General features: G+C 37.9%; 2 protein-coding genes across 5 annotated transcripts in view; both read left to right on the top strand.

Moving 5' to 3' along the window:
- The window catches only part of LOC140148051 (histone deacetylase 6-like), a 63968-nt gene extending 60075 nt beyond the window's left edge, over nucleotides 1–3893 (top strand). For all 3 annotated transcript variants that reach the window (XM_072169892.1, XM_072169893.1, XM_072169891.1), the window contains 3 exons: nucleotides 2449–2513; nucleotides 3255–3314; nucleotides 3838–3893. In XM_072169892.1, coding sequence (XP_072025993.1) covers nucleotides 2449–2505 — 57 coding nt within the window. In that variant the 3' untranslated portion in view covers nucleotides 2506–2513; nucleotides 3255–3314; nucleotides 3838–3893. The remainder of the gene's footprint in view (nucleotides 1–2448; nucleotides 2514–3254; nucleotides 3315–3837) is intronic.
- Nucleotides 3894–4928: 1035 nt separating this feature from the next.
- LOC140148052 (histone deacetylase 6-like) overlaps nucleotides 4929–17578 on the top strand; it is a 104847-nt gene continuing 92197 nt past the window's right edge. The window contains exons 1-3 of one of the 2 annotated variants that reach the window (XM_072169894.1): nucleotides 4929–5017; nucleotides 5563–5734; nucleotides 14721–14793. In XM_072169894.1, coding sequence (XP_072025995.1) covers nucleotides 4964–5017; nucleotides 5563–5734; nucleotides 14721–14793 — 299 coding nt within the window. In that variant the 5' untranslated portion in view covers nucleotides 4929–4963. Of the gene's footprint in view, nucleotides 5018–5044; nucleotides 5109–5562; nucleotides 5735–14720; nucleotides 14794–17578 lie in introns of those variants that run through there. The other variant, XM_072169895.1, reaches the window with a different exon arrangement.

Here is a 17578-nt window from a genome sequence, read left to right as displayed (position 1 = left end):
TCAAAGACAACCCCAAGGTTACGAACAGAAGTGGATGGAAAAATTTCCACACCATCAAGAATAAGGCTAACATTGGCAATCTTCTTAAAATGGTGGGGAGATGCTGCCAGAAAAAACTCAGTCTTTTCTTGATTTAGTTTGAGCTTGTTTTCAATCATCCAAGTCTGTATGTCTGCAACACATCTGGCGAACTTCCATAATGCACACACTATATCACCAGGAATAGTAGGATCTACCACCAAATAAATCTGGGTATCATCAGCATATATATGGTATTTTACATTATGCTGACATAGGATTTTCCCAACAATATGAGTATAATACACAAAACCCAATGGCCCAGTTACAGACCCTTGAGGGAGGCCATACTCCAGATGCATATCGTTAGAATAAGTACCTGATACCAGTATTCTAAATGATCTATTTTCAAGATATGAGCTGTACCAGTCATAGGCAGAACCTCCAATACCAAAGTCATCTCTGAGCCTATGCATCAAAATTTCGTGGTCCACCGTGTCGAAAGCTGCTGAGAGATCTAACATCAGCAGCAAGACAACCTTTTGATCATCTAAAGCACGCAAGATGTCATTTTGGACAGAGACTAAGGCCGTTTCAGTACTGTGTTGCCCTCTGTAGGCAGATTGCATAGGCTCAGAAAGGTTATTGGTATCAGTGTGATGAGTTATCTGAGATGAGGCACATTTTTCAAGAACCTTGGAAGTAAATTGCAGGTTTGAAACTGGACGGTAATGCTTGAGATCATTATTGTTCAAAGATGGTTTTTTCAGAACAGGGGTAATTATGGATGTTTTCAGATCATCAGGGAACATGCCAGAAGCCAAAGAAGTATTAACAATTCTACACAAGGTATATAGGGGAATAAATTTGCAAAATAAAAGGGCCTAGGCCTACTTTAGCATGTTTGGGGTATGAAAATAAGCACTTTTGAAAGTTAACTTATGAAAGAAAAGTTTTTTTTTACCAATTGTCAGGTTTTGGGAAAAATAATCATCTCTTGAATATTTTAAGGTAGGCCCTACGGAAAAAAATACATAGGCCTATAATAATAATACCCATGGGGCCCAGCTAGGCACGGGAGGTGCTTGCGCCGGACATCATCTGCAATTTATGTGTTGCGGTAAATCTTGGCGATATTCCCTTCGTCATCGTCACTATATCATAGGCCCCGGGGCCTAGGCCTACTCATAATTAGTTTTATGGGTTTATACATGCCATGTAGGGCCTACATAAAGTCATCGGAATCATATCTTGGTCATGTTGACCGGGGGTTGAATTTATGAATAAGTAGAATAGGAAGCTGCATGCTTGATGATGATTAAAAAAATAACAATTGATCGTCCCCGCCCGCTTCCTTTCGCATGGCATTGCCATTGAGGGAGTCTGAAATGTTTAATGCAATTTTCTTTATTATAAGGGAAAACTTCTTTTTTTTAATGTTTCAAAAGTTAAGAATATTGAAATGCCCTGAGCCTACAGGTGTCTCCCTATCTTTTTCAGGCTTTACCTTTTTCTTGTGTATGAAACTTTCATCAAATGTAATGACTTGGGCGATGCAATTTGGCGTCGCCATCGACTGACGAACGGACATTGACCCAGGAGAGTTTGTTGACTTGTTTACTTGCACAAGGCCAGTCATCCGATGCACCTTCACTTATGATTTGGAGCTTGTTGAGTTAACACGTGCATTTGTTTCTGTGCAAAGACGGCTTGACCATTTGTTTAGCGACATGACTTTCAATATAAGCGGCAGTCTCTGTATGGTTAGGATTCGTGTTTTATTAATAAATCGTGTTATTTTGTGATTGTACTTCCATTGTCGTTTTGCTCCATGTTTTTAGTTCTCTGAGTTATTTATCAGGAAATCACGCATCATCCATATTACCACACCCTGAGTAAATCATTACAATATTGTCAATTGATTAGATTTGCTTCTGTCCAATATAAGCATTTCAATTTAGAGACTTTGTTTTAATCATCCTCTCAGAGAACCATCAAATAACAAGAGCCTCGATCATATCCTCCTCCTCTACTTAATAAATAGCTTCAGACTAAAATTTACAGAGAATGGGCTATTCCAGTTGAAATCCATACACCCTAGGAGATATGGCCGTGAAGTATTAAGTTCCACAAAGGGAGTTTGAATTTCAAATGGGGTTACCTGAATGGGCAACTTCATTTGAAATCTATGCTCCCTGTATGGGAGATTAAGGTCATGTCTTCCATAGAGCATGTATGGATTTCAACTAGAATAGCCAGATGCATGGTAAATGAGACCTATGAGTGACCAATTACTCTCTGTCTGAGACAGGTTTACTAGTAACCAGGATATTGACCCCTTGAACCCACTAGGCAGGTTATGCACCTGTTCTTGATACAATAAGATGTGATATTAAAAACATTACTGATTTATTTTTTAATCATTCATAGAGAAGCATGGGGATGCTGAGTACATTGCAGCGTTTCAGCAGATTGTCATGCCTATAGCTTATGAGGTAGGTTTTAATCCTAGAATTAAATCAGAGAAGTGGACTCTGCAACATTGCATGTTACTTCTGAAAATATATTGTTTCAATATGAACCTGACCAGATGGTTTGTGATCTTACTGCAATTTGTGATAACATTCATCTAATTGCTTCATGCCCAAGCCTTTGTGATGCTTGTGCTTTCTAAGATTGTTTAACCTAGGTGCAGTCTTAGTATCCATGCTTGACATTCCAATGGTAGGGGTGTGTGTGTAGGGATGCATTTGTCTACCTTAGGGATGCATTTGTGTACCTTCAAATGGGGTATGATACTTTTAAAACATTCCAAGCATAAACATCTTGGGGCCGGGTGGTTCCAGCATTCTAAACATGTGTAATGGGCTGCAATTAAACTGGAAACGCATTTGAGAGTATGTCCCCTATCGGCATAGTCCTAAACAGCATTCACATACGGAGGCAATTGCAAGTAGGGTCAGGGTGTGGGGGTGTGTGTGTGCAAGTTGGTGAGCATATGTTAGTGTTTGTAGGTATGTGGGTTATGGGGTGAGTTGGTGAACATTGGTATGTGTGTGCGGGGGTGCAGTCATGCCTCAATTCACTTCAACATAACTGTTTAAATGTTTTAATAAACTGTTAGTTATTTTCACATCTATATGCTACACTGAAAATAATAAGCCATATTATGGGTTTAATCAAAATGTTTTGGAATTCATGTTAATTCTACACCTTCCTTCCTTCTTGTTTTACAGTACAACCCTGAGCTTGTGTTGATATCAGCAGGTTTTGATGCAGCAGCAGGAGACCCATTGGTAAGCCATCACAAAGGATACTTTAAAAAGCTATTTTTTGCAGCATAATTTCTTCTTCATCATTTTTCATGAATATTCAAGAAAAACTACTGTTCTGTGTCAATTAACTTTCACAATATTTTGTCCAACATTTGATACCTACGCAGTATGTAAATATAAATAAAGACAGACAAAGTAAAGCAAGAAATTATTGTGTGTATGTTAATTGCATTAATGACAAATATTTGCATGTGGCCACAATGTGTCACAAGTATGACCCAATTTGTAGCATTGTCTCCCCCTCCCACCTTTACCTCACCAAAAGTGAAATTATAACATCTCAAAAAAGCTCATATCTCTCTCATAATTTTAGTAAAATTTCAGGCTTGATATATATTTCCTTTTGTATAGAATGGGCTACATGTATTCTAGTTGATATACATACACCCCCTATGGAAAATTTCAAGGCAATATATAAATTGAGCATGTGTTAAGTAATGGATTGTGTAAACCTCTAAACTGTCTTTATGTTTGTGTATTTCAGGGTGGATACAGAATATCACCTGAAGGCTATGCCCATATGACACATATGCTGTGTAGCCTGGCTCAGGGAAAAGTAGTCTTAGCTCTAGAGGTAAGCACAGGTATCAAAGCATGAAGGCTAAGCCATATGACACATGTGCTGTGTAGTCTGGCTCAGGGAAAAGTAGTCTTAGCTCTAGAGGTAAGCACAGGTATCAAAGCATGAAGGCTAAGCCATATGACACATGTGCTGTGTAGCCTGGCTCAGGGAAAAGTAGTCTTAGCTCTAGAGGTAAGCACAGGTATCAAAGCATGAAGGCTAAGCCATATGACACATGTGCTGTGTAGCCTGGCTCAGGGAAAAGTAGTCTTAGCTCTAGAGGTAAGCACAGGTATCAAAGCATGAAGGCTAAGCCATATGACACATGTGCTGTGTAGTCTGGCTCAGGGAAAAGTAGTCTTAGCTCTAGAGGTAAGCACAGGTATCAAAGCATGAAGGCTAAGCCATATGACACATATGTTGCGTAGTCTGGCTCAGGGAAAAGTAGTCTTAGCTCTAGAGGTAAGCACAGGTATCAAAGCATGAAGGCTAAGCCATATGACACATGTGCTGTGTAGTCTGGCTCAGGGAAAAGTAGTCTTGGCTCTAGAGGTAAGCACTGGTATCAAAGCATGAAGGCTAAGCCATATGACACATGTGCTGTGTAGTCTGGCTCAGGGAAAAGTAGTCTTGGCTCTAGAGGTAAGCACTGGTATCAAAGCATGAAGGCTATGCCCATATGACACATATGTTGTGTAGTCTGGCTCAGGGAAAAGTAGTCTTGGCCCTAGAGGTAAGCACTGGTATCAAAGCATGAAGGCTATGCCCATATGACACATATGTTGCGTAGTCTGGCTCAGGGAAAAGTAGTCTTGGCCCTAGAGGTAAGCACTGGTATCAAAGCATGAAGGCTATGCCCATATGACACATATGCTGTGTAGTCTGGCTCGGCTCAGGGAAAAGTAGTCTTAGCTCTAGAGGTAAGCACTGGTATCAAAGCATGAAGGCTATGCCCATATGACACATATGTTGCGTAGTCTGGCTCAGGGAAAAGTAGTCTTGGCCCTAGAGGTAAGCACTGGTATCAAAGCATGAAGGCTATGCCCATATGACACATATGCTGTGTAGTCTGGCTCAGGGAAAAGTAGTCTTAGCTCTAGAGGTAAGCACTGGTATCAAAGCATGAAGGCTATGCCCATATGACACATATGTTGTGTAGTCTGGCTCAGGGAAAAGTAGTCTTGGCCCTAGAGGTAAGCACTGGTATCAAAGCATGAAGGTTATGCCCACATGACAATATTCCACACAGGGAGAATTTAATCACAATTTTGGAACCAGGGGGGGATTTAATTAAAGTTAAGTTTTGCAACAGTAATCCCTCAAGCCAGAATTCATCTAACATCATAAACCCCGCAAGCCAGCATAAAGACATAGAGGCAGTTTACTTGTTGGCAACAATATGAAAAGAAGATCAGAGTTGCATAAATTTATGTGATGGTATATAACTATGATGGCTCTAAGCTGACCCTTAGCCACTGATATCTAAATCTTTCAATGTTCATTTATTGCTCTTTATCTACTGAAGAAATGGCAGCAGTGATAAGAGTTGTTTATTAGCATGTACATTGCCATATTTCCAGTAAAAAAAACCTCAAATCATATGTTCTAGAGAATTGTAATAATTATATTTTGTTAACCTATTTTCAGGGCGGTTATAACTTGAATTCCATCTCGCAATCTATGGCATACTGTACTAGGACACTCCTGGGTGATCCATTCCAGTCTTTGAAACCAGGCATGCCTTGTACATCAGCTTTGGAATCTATCTTAGAAACACTACATCAGCATCAGAAATACTGGAAGTGCTTACAATATCAAGGTAGGTTATAGAAGAAATGGGCTATTCTAGAGTCCAAAGTCCGTTTTACGGAAAACGGAAAAAAATCACGGAATCGGAGGTACAACACATTTTTGTATGATGTGACAAAAATTGTAAAAAGATAAGAGAAATAAATGTTAAAATCAATCATGAGTTGTGTGTGTGATAAAATTACTGTTTAATAATACCGAAATAAAGGTATATTACCAAGGCATGAACCTCCTATATCTCTCTAAACATCGTAATAGTCAGTCTATTATCATGAGAATATTCCAATCAGAGCATATTGATCGTGATATTGAACAATTTATTGTGACAATAATATCATTGTTTATGCATTTTAAGCTTTATTCATGACACAGATTTACCAATTTTACAACACGGATTACAACACTGAAAATGAATTTTCGAAAACGGTAAACTTTGGACTCTAGGCTATTCCATTTGAAATCTACACCTTCAACCTTCTGTAGACAAAGATACAGCTACCTCAATTCCAGTTGAAGTACCATATTCATTCCATTAACTGCCCATACCCCTATAAGTGCCCACCAAGTGACAAAAAGCAAAATGTGATAATATTAACCGCCCATCCAGTACTGTCAAAATACTTCCTTTACGCTTACCTATCGAGTGACTATACAATGTATACATACATGCATGCATGTAGGAAATTGAGCATATTTAAAAAGTGCACTAAAATTAAAATATGATGCTATTTCATAGTGTGCAGATGTATAGATATTTAAAACACTTATCAATAACCACTTGCAAATGCTTTTAATACACCAAGTTTGATGTAATTCTGACTTCAAAATTGTATTTTATATGCTGACGGTTGTCATTTGATGCCATTGGTAAACAGACCTAGACATATCTGGACACCAATTTTTAGGGTGCACTATTAACTAAATACTATCAGATGGTGATTGATGACTATTTAACAATGTAAAAAATAAGCACCCACCCAAAATGCGTTCTTAAGCACCCTGGGCGGTCATTGGAACGAATATGGTATATGGTCAATTCAGCTGGAATTTTTTATGTGTTTCATGTTTAAAACCAGCCAAAAAAAATATTGAAATCCAGATAGGCTACTCAATTTGACCCCTCCCACCTCTCAGAAAAATGGGAGCAAAATGATGTGTGAGCTTCAACAGAACTAAAACAGAATGTAAACAATATCAGAAAGCTATGAAATGAATTTTCTGAGTTAGACAATAATAACATCTGTTTAAGGTCATTGCATGAAATCAGACAGGGTTGCTTTGGGCTGAGGTTCAACACACACCCTGATGATTTCATTCAATTACTGTAAATCAGATGGTGCAAAGTTATTATAATTGTCATCATTACTGCTATTTTGCATTTTAACTGTGCTATACTTTACTGTATACATAGGGAGGGTATTCATTGATCATAAAACATAAACACGGTCGGATATACATCCTGAAAATGTCATATCAAATATCATAGTCAAATAATGGTTGAAATCTATACCCCTACAGAAGATATAACAGGGAGTGTGAATTTAAATGGGGTTACAAATGTGACTTCATTTGAAATCTTCACACCCTGCAGGAGATTGAGGTTAAGTCTTCCAGAGGGGGTGTATGGATTTCAACTGGAATAGCCAAATTCTCAGCTGTAGGGTGAAGAATTATTGGAATCCAAAAAGGAACTGTCCCAGGATCAATTTGCATCCTGTGTCTCTTACTTCCATAGTTACGTAGGCTTGCAGCAATCACCAAAGAATATATTCACAGCTATCCCACAATGCATCATGTCTTATATTGATTTCAGTCAGCATCTAATATATACCGTGAAAGTTGACATTTAGTAAATATCTTGTTGGTTCAAGTTGATTTCTTTTACTGATGGGAAAAGGTTCCACCAGGATTCTACTGTGAAGTGGCATATCCCAAATATTAAGAAGGGGAAAAAACCCTCACTCACTCACTCACTCACTCACTCACTCACTCACTCACTCACAGATTTCCTTTCATTAATTCTAACCATACCATGTACTACAAAATACAACAAAACGACTGCCAGATCAAGTGTCCCATGTGATTCAATTGCATAATCATCCAATATCACATATATACACACAAAATTGTTGGCCAGGAAACGTTCACAAGCTTGGCTTGCTATCCCCGGCTGCATCTTCCACACCTGAGAGGTCGATGGTTCAAACCTGGGTATAGAGATAATGAATTTTCTCTTTGTCTCCTTCCTTCCTTCCTTCCTTCCTTCCTTCCTTCCTTCCTTCCTTCCTTCCTTCCTTCCTTCCTTCCTTCCTTCCTTCCTTCCTTCCTTCCTTCCTCTTAGGCACAAAACATAGAGGGAGTAATGGGAGGCTCAGAGGCTGTAAGTGGCTGCTTGTAGCCTACATATTTAGACTGTTTATGCATGATTTTGTAAATAAAATATGCTCCACTTCTCCCTCCCCCGGATAATTCTCATCAAACACTTTACAGTGGATCTTTTCCTGTGTAAATTATCAGTATATCCCAAAAGCCTTTACAAATGAAACCAAAATTGTTATTTAGATTTTTGTGTGACAAATCCAATAAAATATACTCACTGACTTGAGCTTTCGCCATCCAGGCTGATGGCTTGATCACAAGTGATCTGGTCCACTGCATTTCCCGCGGTGTTTGGATGCACTCTCACTCCTCGGGATCAAAATTCATAAAACGGGGAATCCGATCCGCCCCATAGTTGACTATACAGGTTCAATTGGCTATCAGACCTCTAAAGCATTAGCGGAAATTCTCGCTCCATTAGTCGGCACCTCGGAACACCACATGGTTAATTCGAAGTCCCTAGCGGAGGAGATGATGGGGATATGCATCGACGATGGTGATATTTTTAATTCACATGATGTCGTTTCCCTATTCACCAACACTCCCATAGAAAAATGTCTTGACATCATCAAGGAACGGCTAGAAAATGACAAAACACTCAAAAACAGAACAAAACTAAATACGGAGGACATCATCGAGCTCTTACAATTTATCCTCACAACCACATATTTCAGCTTTCGCGGACAAATCTTTCGCTAGATTTTCGGTGCAGCCATGGGAAGTCCGGTCAGCGCAATCGTGGCTAATCTTTTCATGGAGTGGTTAGAGAAAGAGGCCATAATGACAGCACCACTAGATTGTAAGCCAAAGTACTGGAGGAGATACGTTGACGATGTTTTAGAGATCATTCAGAAAGATACTACACTCAAGCTTACAGAACATCTCAACACCATCGACCCTACGGGCAGCATAAAGTTTACCCACGAGGAAGAAGACCAGGGGAAAATCCCCTTCCTGGATACTCTAATAGTTCGCAAGGAAGATGGTTCGGTAAAAATGCTCGTGTACCGTAAAAAGACCTATACGGATCAGTATCTTAATTTCAAGTCTCAACACCCACTCCACCAGAAGCTCTGGGTAATTAGAACGCTCATGGACAGAAAGGATAATATAGTGACGGAAGAAGTAGACAAAAGGGAAGAAGAAAGAAAGATCAAGAACGCTTTAATGGAATGTGGTTACCCCAAGTGGGCGTTTGACAGAGTCAAACACCAGATGGAAGCGAAAGCCAAAGAGCCAAAAAAGCCTAAGAAACCGACGAAACACCATCAAAAGGTATGGTTGTGATCCCCTATGTCGAAGGTCTTTCTGAACAACTCCAAAGGATTTTTCAAAAACACAAAATTTCAACAGCCATGCGACCTACAAACACACTCAAAAGCATTCTTGTGCATCCCAAAGACAAGAAAGACATCTAAGGCCTCGTATCCATAGGCTGTTCCCTTGTGGCGTGTGCCCTTGTTCCGTGCCATGTGACCTGCCACACAGACAACGAACCGTAGCGGCCACTAAGCAAAACAAAGGTTCGTTGTCTGTGTGGCAGGTCACATGGGAAAAAGTAAACACGGAACAAGGGCACACGCCACAAGGGAACAGCCTATGGATACGAGGCCTTAGAAACCAGTGACGCAGTTTACGAAATCCCCTGCAAAGGTTGTGATAAGTCGTATGTGGGAGAAACAGGAAGGCAATTCGGCGTCCGTCTAAAAGAACATCAAAAATACTCTGAAACGGTCAAAGACACAAAGTTCACCAGAGCAAATAGAAAAGCGTCAACATCAGAACAACATAAGTCAGCGATCACAGATCACGTCGCCCAAGAAAATCATGTTATCAATTGGGAGGGGCCAGCATACTAGACAAAGACTCAAATGCTGTTTCAAGAAGAATCCGAGAATCAATTCAGATCCGCAAGAAGGGGGCTAATGCAATCAACCGTGATGATGGCTCTTTTTCTCTGAGTCACGTATATGATCCACTGCTAAAACAAACTTTGATCCCGAGGAGTGAGAGTGACCGCGGGTGCAGTGGACCAGATCACTTGTGATCAAGCCATCAGCCTGGATGGCGAAAGCTCAAGTCAGTGAGTATATTTTATTGGATTTGTCACACAAAAATCTAAATAATTTGATCTACAATCCTACCGATGCATCTGTTTACGGAAACCAAAATTGGTTACATCATCCTTGATACACACATCGTAACTGTACAATCTTGACTTAGTCAAATGTGTGCTGTGATTTGTGATGTAGTCTTTGATCCTTCAGAAAGGCTTTCAGGAATGAACAAAACAGTAGTTCAAATATCAGATTGGGCCCAAGTGGCATTGTGTAAAGAGCTTAAAGCGGTGTATTGTGGGATGCGGTAAATTTCTCTTGTCAGCAGTCACTAACCTCTATCTTAATTAATGCTCTGTGTGCTGGCTGTATGCTTCAACATAAAAAGTTTTCATATTTGTCTCAAAATATCAAGAGCTATGTATGTTAAGAACCACTGTATCAATACTGTGCTTGTTTGTACTCATTTTAATGCATTTTTTATGTTGATTCCACATACGGTCATGGAAATGTACAATACCTGAATTTCTTTGAAACTTGTTGTCTGAAGTCACTAACCCTTTCTTATCTTAATAGAGTACAACAACATCAAATATTGATCTTGGATGTAGCTGCTGTGATATGTAGACATTGACTGATGATTTCTGATGCATGTGTGTACATGTGTTTGCTTTTGTGATCTGTAAATGAGATCATGTTTATAGAATCCGTTGGGCTAATCCATTTAAAGTCCATACTCCCCCTGTGGAAGATTTTGGAAATCTACACAGACTGAGTATGAATTTCAAATGTAATCAGGACAAATAACCAGCTCTATTTGAAATTCATCCTCCTCAGGTTGAATCTTTTTCAGAGGGTGTATGAAATTCAAATGGAACTGTTTAATGGGTTCATTCAATATATGATATTCATACTCCTGTGTAAGATATTTCCAACATCGGGGTAGTGTGGATTTTAATGTTTTGTTTTATCTTGACTTGAGGCAGAGCAATGAAGTGATGGGCAAGTTACATACTGATTTTGTTAAATTATCAAGAGCATACGTAAGAACTGCTGAACCAGTACTAGGCTTGTTTGTACTCATTCTAATGCATTTTTCATACTAATTCCAAATATGGTCTTGAGAATTTACAATTCTGAAATTGTTGAATTTTTATAGAAAATTTGAAACTTGTCATCTGCAGTTGACACCCGCATGGATAGAGTTAAAGACCCAAACTTTACTGTGTATTCATTTTGTTCCTTTGCTGTTTTTCTCGCAATATTAATGAGGCAGTGAAATACATGGGATTCTTTTCTCTCTATCTTTTTCTGTCAGTCTGTCTCTATAATGACTGTCTCTATTTGTCTGGTTTGTTTCTCTATGTATCTTTCTGTCTTATTTTGTTTGTCTTCCTCTGTCTGTGTCTGTGTCTTTCTCAATGTCTCTCTATTACCTTATTTCTCTTTCTCTCTCTCTGCCCATGTGTCTCTCCCTCCCTCTCATCTCTTTCTCTAAAAAATAAACAAACACATCTTCACATTTATTACATGTTGATTTGCAGTGTTTTTATTAACTCTCCCCACACATGAGTCGACTGCAGACAATAAGTTTCAATTTTTGTAGTTCAAAAATTTCAAAATTGTAAATTTTCATGACCATAATTGAAATTAGCATGAAAAATGTATTAAAATGAGTACAAACAAACCTAGTATTGGCTCAGTGACTTTTGAGAAAATATCTCAAAACTTGGGGGGGGGGGGGCTTTTATGTTGAAGCCTACATGCAAAGCAATGAAATAGTAACATTCAAATTTAATATCATCCCACCACGTCCCTGGCAGTTTTATGATTCATGTGATATTTACACAGAAGACTCTTGATTGGTAAGTGTATGCATGACTGAATGACAAGACATTTGAAATTAGATGAAAAGGCAGGATCTATCTATTTTATCAAATGTTCCAATTAAAAATATGGCAAGTAAATTAGATGAAAGTAAGAAGCAATTCTATGGTTGTCATGTTATGCAGGGTGTCCCAGAACCTGTAGTGCCGATCAATACCTATACCTAAAATTTTTGAATGAATATCATTTCTATTGCTGTGAATATCATTTCTATTAGTAATTTTGTTTGTTAGTTCTAACTTCTATGTTGTACTTTTAGCTTTCTGAGGAATTTTAGAAATTTGAATCTTACTTATTGAAATTACAAGTAAAAAAAACCAAACAAAATTACTCAATTTTGTGCAAAATTTGTTGATTCCCTCCTGAAATTCACTTCCCCCAATTCCCCCACCTGAAATAAAAATGAAATCATCAGAATATTTAGGGGACATGTGTACCATTACAATTCATGTTTTACAATTCGAAACCAGTCAATTTTATATTTTAAATATTTTTTTAATCAGTAGGAAACATGGTACTAATCATTCTGTGACACCCTGTATTGACATTAATGATTTATTGAACAAGATGAAGAATACTTGACATGAAGTAATATAGCAATATAAAAGTAGCTAGACTAGATATGTAAAATAATACAATGGGATTGACTGCAGACACAAAATGATGAGCAGACACATCGCCCTATATTTGCCTAGGCTGATTTCCCATAGATGAAAATTTTCAAAAAGGATGCTGTTTAGTAGCTCCAAAATGATGAGCAGGTGGTGGCTAGCCATAGAAGATAGCTTACACTTCCCAGAATCCATTGCACCATGTTGCTTCACCTCATTTACATTAAATGACACTCCTGTTACTGTATTACTTTGTATAGATACCCTTTGTTTTCATGTTGAGAATAGACTCACTAAACATGGGTTGATAGTCAAGAAATTAACATATTTTGCGAGATTTGTATATGCTCTGTTCATTGAGGTACTTTTTGTCACTATTGACCCAAGTTGTGCCACATGCATCTAGAAATTCTCTAGATGATTACCTGCCATTGATTATTCAACCTCAATGACCATAAGAAAGCCACCTAAAGTCAAGTGTTACAGATGGAAAACCAAAATATTCAAGGAAAGCCCAGTTCCATAAATGGCTGAACTCCTGAATTAGGCTTATACATTGATCAGCTCGTAATCGGCGGGCGTTACAACATCGCATATTATTGATATCAAAATATTTCATGTTGAAAATGTTCTTGTGAAATGGCTATTGAACTCCATACACATAGCTGTACAGCACTTAGTAATCTGGTTTTGAGATAACCGTGCGATCGGCGAATAAACAGGATGCCTTCCTCAAGAGTCTCTCAGGGCAGTAATTAAGCTATTGTTTTTATGGTATCTGTAAACATACTGATTAGAAGTATATAAAGTATACATTTTTTTTCTAGCAAATCAGATTCCTGCAAAAATTTGCAGTTTTTAAGAAAATCTCACAATTTAATTTTACTTGACTACCTTGACGAAGGCATAAAGACTATATTTGTTGACTTTATTTAGAGGTTAATAACTGCACATCGGTTATTTGGAGGGCATTGTGAAAAATCTAAACATTTTGCCTTTGGAACTGAGGAATATCCCGATTGCGCCCCGAGGGATATTCCGAGGTCCAAAGCAAAGCGTTTAGATTTTTCACAATGCCCGACATATTACCGATGCAAAGTTATTAACTTCATTCATAACCATCACTTTCATCTCTTCACTTTACAAAATATCACACAACTTTCCTCAAAAAATAAGCAATTTTTACGTTTTGCCTTTCCAAAAATCGATCAGGCTAAAATAGGACGACCAATAACAAAAGTAAGAATCACAATCTATGCAAATATGGTAGCACGTACCCAAAAACTGCGACCAGTGCTCTCGCAATTTGTTTGATGCACAACATGGTGCGTCGCGGAGGTTGCTAATATTCACGCTGATTGGCGCTGGAGGTCCACTGTTGAATATTAGTGACCGTGTTCAGCGTTTGCGTTTTGGCAAATAAATAAAAATAATTGGATCGCATGTATTGCGTATATTAATGAGGTTACGAATGATCATCATCATCGTCTACGCTTTCCAGCTATGTTGCCATTTCGCTACTGCTCTCTAGGCTATTCTGTCATTCAGAGTCAATAAAGTTGACTTTATTGATGTATGCAACAAATTTCCATTTAATCATTTTATATGTCAATGAACTGTAAACTCTGTGTCTCCCCCTCTCTTTCTCAATCTCTCTCTCTCTCTCTCTCTCTCTCTCTCTCTTTCATACATACAGATCTTCCTTGTAGTTTTGGTGTGTGACAAGTTCAGGATCACTGTCACTATTTTACTCAGTTAAAGCCATAGTGTACAATTTCCGTCAAATTTTTATTTTAATATCTTCCATGGGGAGAATGGGTTTCAAATGGAATTAGCACATTAACCAATTCTATCTGAAACTCACCCTCCATCTGTGAAAGATTTAGGTTGAATGTTTTTCAGACAGTGTATGAAATTCAGATTGCACTGCCTAATGTGTTTATTCTATTTGAAATTCATACTCCTTCACTGGAATAGATTTCTAACATCTTTCACAGGGGTAGTGTGGATATAAAATGGAATAAATAGCCCAATGTCTTTTGTGTTTTTATTTATATCACAGTTGCCTTGCCCAAGAGAGAGATCGATGCACAAGGTGTGACTACTACAGGTGCTGGTGAGGAAGACCCAGAAAGGTAAGACATACTGACAATCAAAATTGTGTGTTTGTTCATACAGCCTCTTCAAAGGTGTTCGGTCATATCTAAAACAACATGCATAATTAGGAAATGTGATCATCCACCACAAATGGGCTGTAATGTCAACAGATTGTGTTTTGAGATATGGTCCATTGAACCTCTCAAAAAACAACAGAAAGGGGACAAAAAAACCCAACAAATGTAGGCACAGATAAACCAAACAACAAATGTAGGCACAATAATGGGCAAAGTTTTGATGGCCAAAAATTGCCAATTCCAGAACCCACAGAAGTGTCAGGAAAATAGTACAGAAGTATACTGGAAGTGATGAAAATCACTGTGCACGTAGCAGACAAACAAAACCAAACAGACAAAAATAAAAACAACAACAACTGACGTTTGGAGCAGATAAACTGCTCTTCTTCATGGACAGACAACAAGTTCAGTCAAAAACTGAAGGCAAGTTCAAATTGAACTCAGTAGCAAACAAGATAGCAGACCCAGAGCAAAATAAGCTATGTTCACTACTGTAGTGAAATCACTGTGCATATCTCAAGTGTAAAATATGAACTTTCTTCAGAAGTCTCAACTTTGATGGGTTAAAAGAGGAGTATGATCACCCACATTCAAAACGTTTTAAAACATGTGCTGCATTTGTTGGGTATCAACATGTCTGACAACTGGGTATAATCATGTTTGATGAGGACTCCCACCTAGCACTTGAAAGGAAGTTGCATCTTACCGCCCACATCATGGTACAAGCATAAGGAAGAGTAAAGTAAATAGGTTATGTTTACTGGGTATACAGGCTGCTTCACAAACTTCCTATGCAAATGAAATTGTGATTTTATAACAATTTGTTTTTACTATAAAAGTCACAAATACTACTTGACCTGCAAACCATCTTGTGGCGAGTTCTGGATATGGGGTGACTGTCCCACTCAGTGTGTGTGATTTGCATTTGTTTCATAAGTGTAATACTAATAGTTATTAATATTTGATGATGCTTTCAGCTGCTAAATGCTAATTGTCAAAACTTCTTGGGACAAAATCTGGGTATGAGTGACTGTCCCACGCAGTGTTTGTGTGATTTAAATGTTTCATAAGTGTTATTAATATTTAATGATTGTTTTTGTCCTGAAACTAGTGTGCTTATTTTTAGACACAGGTAAATTATAAATTATAAAAATTAACAAATTACTTCAACTTTGCATAAACGCACATTTAGGAAAGCGTGCTTGGATTCAAGTATAAAATGTTTTGGCTTCAGTACAAAAACATCTTTTCAATCATAGTTTTTAGATAGGGGGGGGGGGTACTCACATTTGGTTTGGGTAGGGATGTGCCATTCAGAATTTGAAAGTGGACCCATCAATATACCAATATTCCAAGAAATTTGCACCCAAAAATGATTAGCCAAAGTTAGATAACACAAATGTGACACGATCAAAGGAAATGAGTCGGATGTCGCTAATATCGATTTTGAGATATTGGCAAAGAAAGTGTTAAAATTCTTTTAAATTGTTTTCAGTGATTGATAAATTGACGTAACTTCGAACGAAAAGTTGCATCAACATGGGGTATAATGAGCACACAGGCCCCCTTTTGATCAAAAATGACATGCAGAATTTCATAAGTGGGAGACAGCAGCCTCTCGACTTTGGAGTGATACGGATGTACGGAAACGTGGGGGAAAACTAGGGGTCTTTCGGTGAGAGATTTGAAACCAAAAAAGGGGGTCATTGGGTGAGAAAGCCCAAAGAGGTCTTTATGTGAGACAGTTGAAAATTTTACCAAAAGGGGGTCTTTCCATGAGACTGGGAAAATTCTTGGTCTAAAATGTAATTGTTGAATTTCTGATACAAAATTTTCAATAGTCATCAAAATTTGAAACTTTTTGAAAAAATTTCAAGAAAAATAATAAAAATTGGGGAAGTTTGGTGAAAAAGCAGGAAAATTCTGCACATCCCCATCACCCTTTTTTAATGGTTGCACCCTGGGCAGCCGTGATATAAATTTGATTATGACATTGGGAGAGGGGTGGAGGCAGGTGTAACATCCTTGAACACATGTTGAAGATTGTCTTCCATTGGGGGTGTATGGATTTCAATTGGAATAGCCCAATTGGAGCCTGCACAGTTATCAGATGTCTTCAGTTTTGTGGGAATTATAGAAAAAGAATGAGTGAAAGAAACAAATCAGTTTTGACTGGCTGATGTTTCACACATAAGTCAGCGCTAATTCATTCACAAACTTTGATCAATACAGTTTTTACATAATGATATACAGTTGTAATGAATAATAGTTCAACATAACTAGATTTAGTAATAGTTGTGCACAAATGTCTCCAAGTCACTGTGTACATTACATACAGTTTTAAAGACAATTTTATCGAAAATTACTTATGTATTAATAGTAATCATATAATTCAACATGATAAAGATGTAAATTGTGGTGACAGTTTCATCAAATTTACCTTTATAACAAAGTGCTGTGTCATTTAAAGGGGTATTTGTGATTTTAGCATCCTATTTTTAGAGTACGGTTTAATATGGATATCAACGAAAAAGTATTTGAGTTGATTCAGACATTGAATTTGCAAGTTAGGCATAATTACCAATGTGTTGTGATTTTGGGGTGTGGCCGCCTGAAAATACAAATGGGATGTCAAACAACCGAATCTGTAAGAAAGGTTATGCATACAAACATTATGTAATCCTAGGTTTCTGATGGTATAAAAATCTCAACTTGTTTGGAATAATTTGGAGGATGATCGATGTGG

This window comes from Amphiura filiformis, chromosome 3 (assembly GCF_039555335.1).
Source record: "Amphiura filiformis chromosome 3, Afil_fr2py, whole genome shotgun sequence".
Classification (NCBI taxonomy): Eukaryota; Metazoa; Echinodermata; class Ophiuroidea; order Amphilepidida; family Amphiuridae; genus Amphiura; species Amphiura filiformis.
Note: the sequence above shows the minus strand (reverse complement) of the source record. Positions and strands in the feature narration are given on the sequence as shown.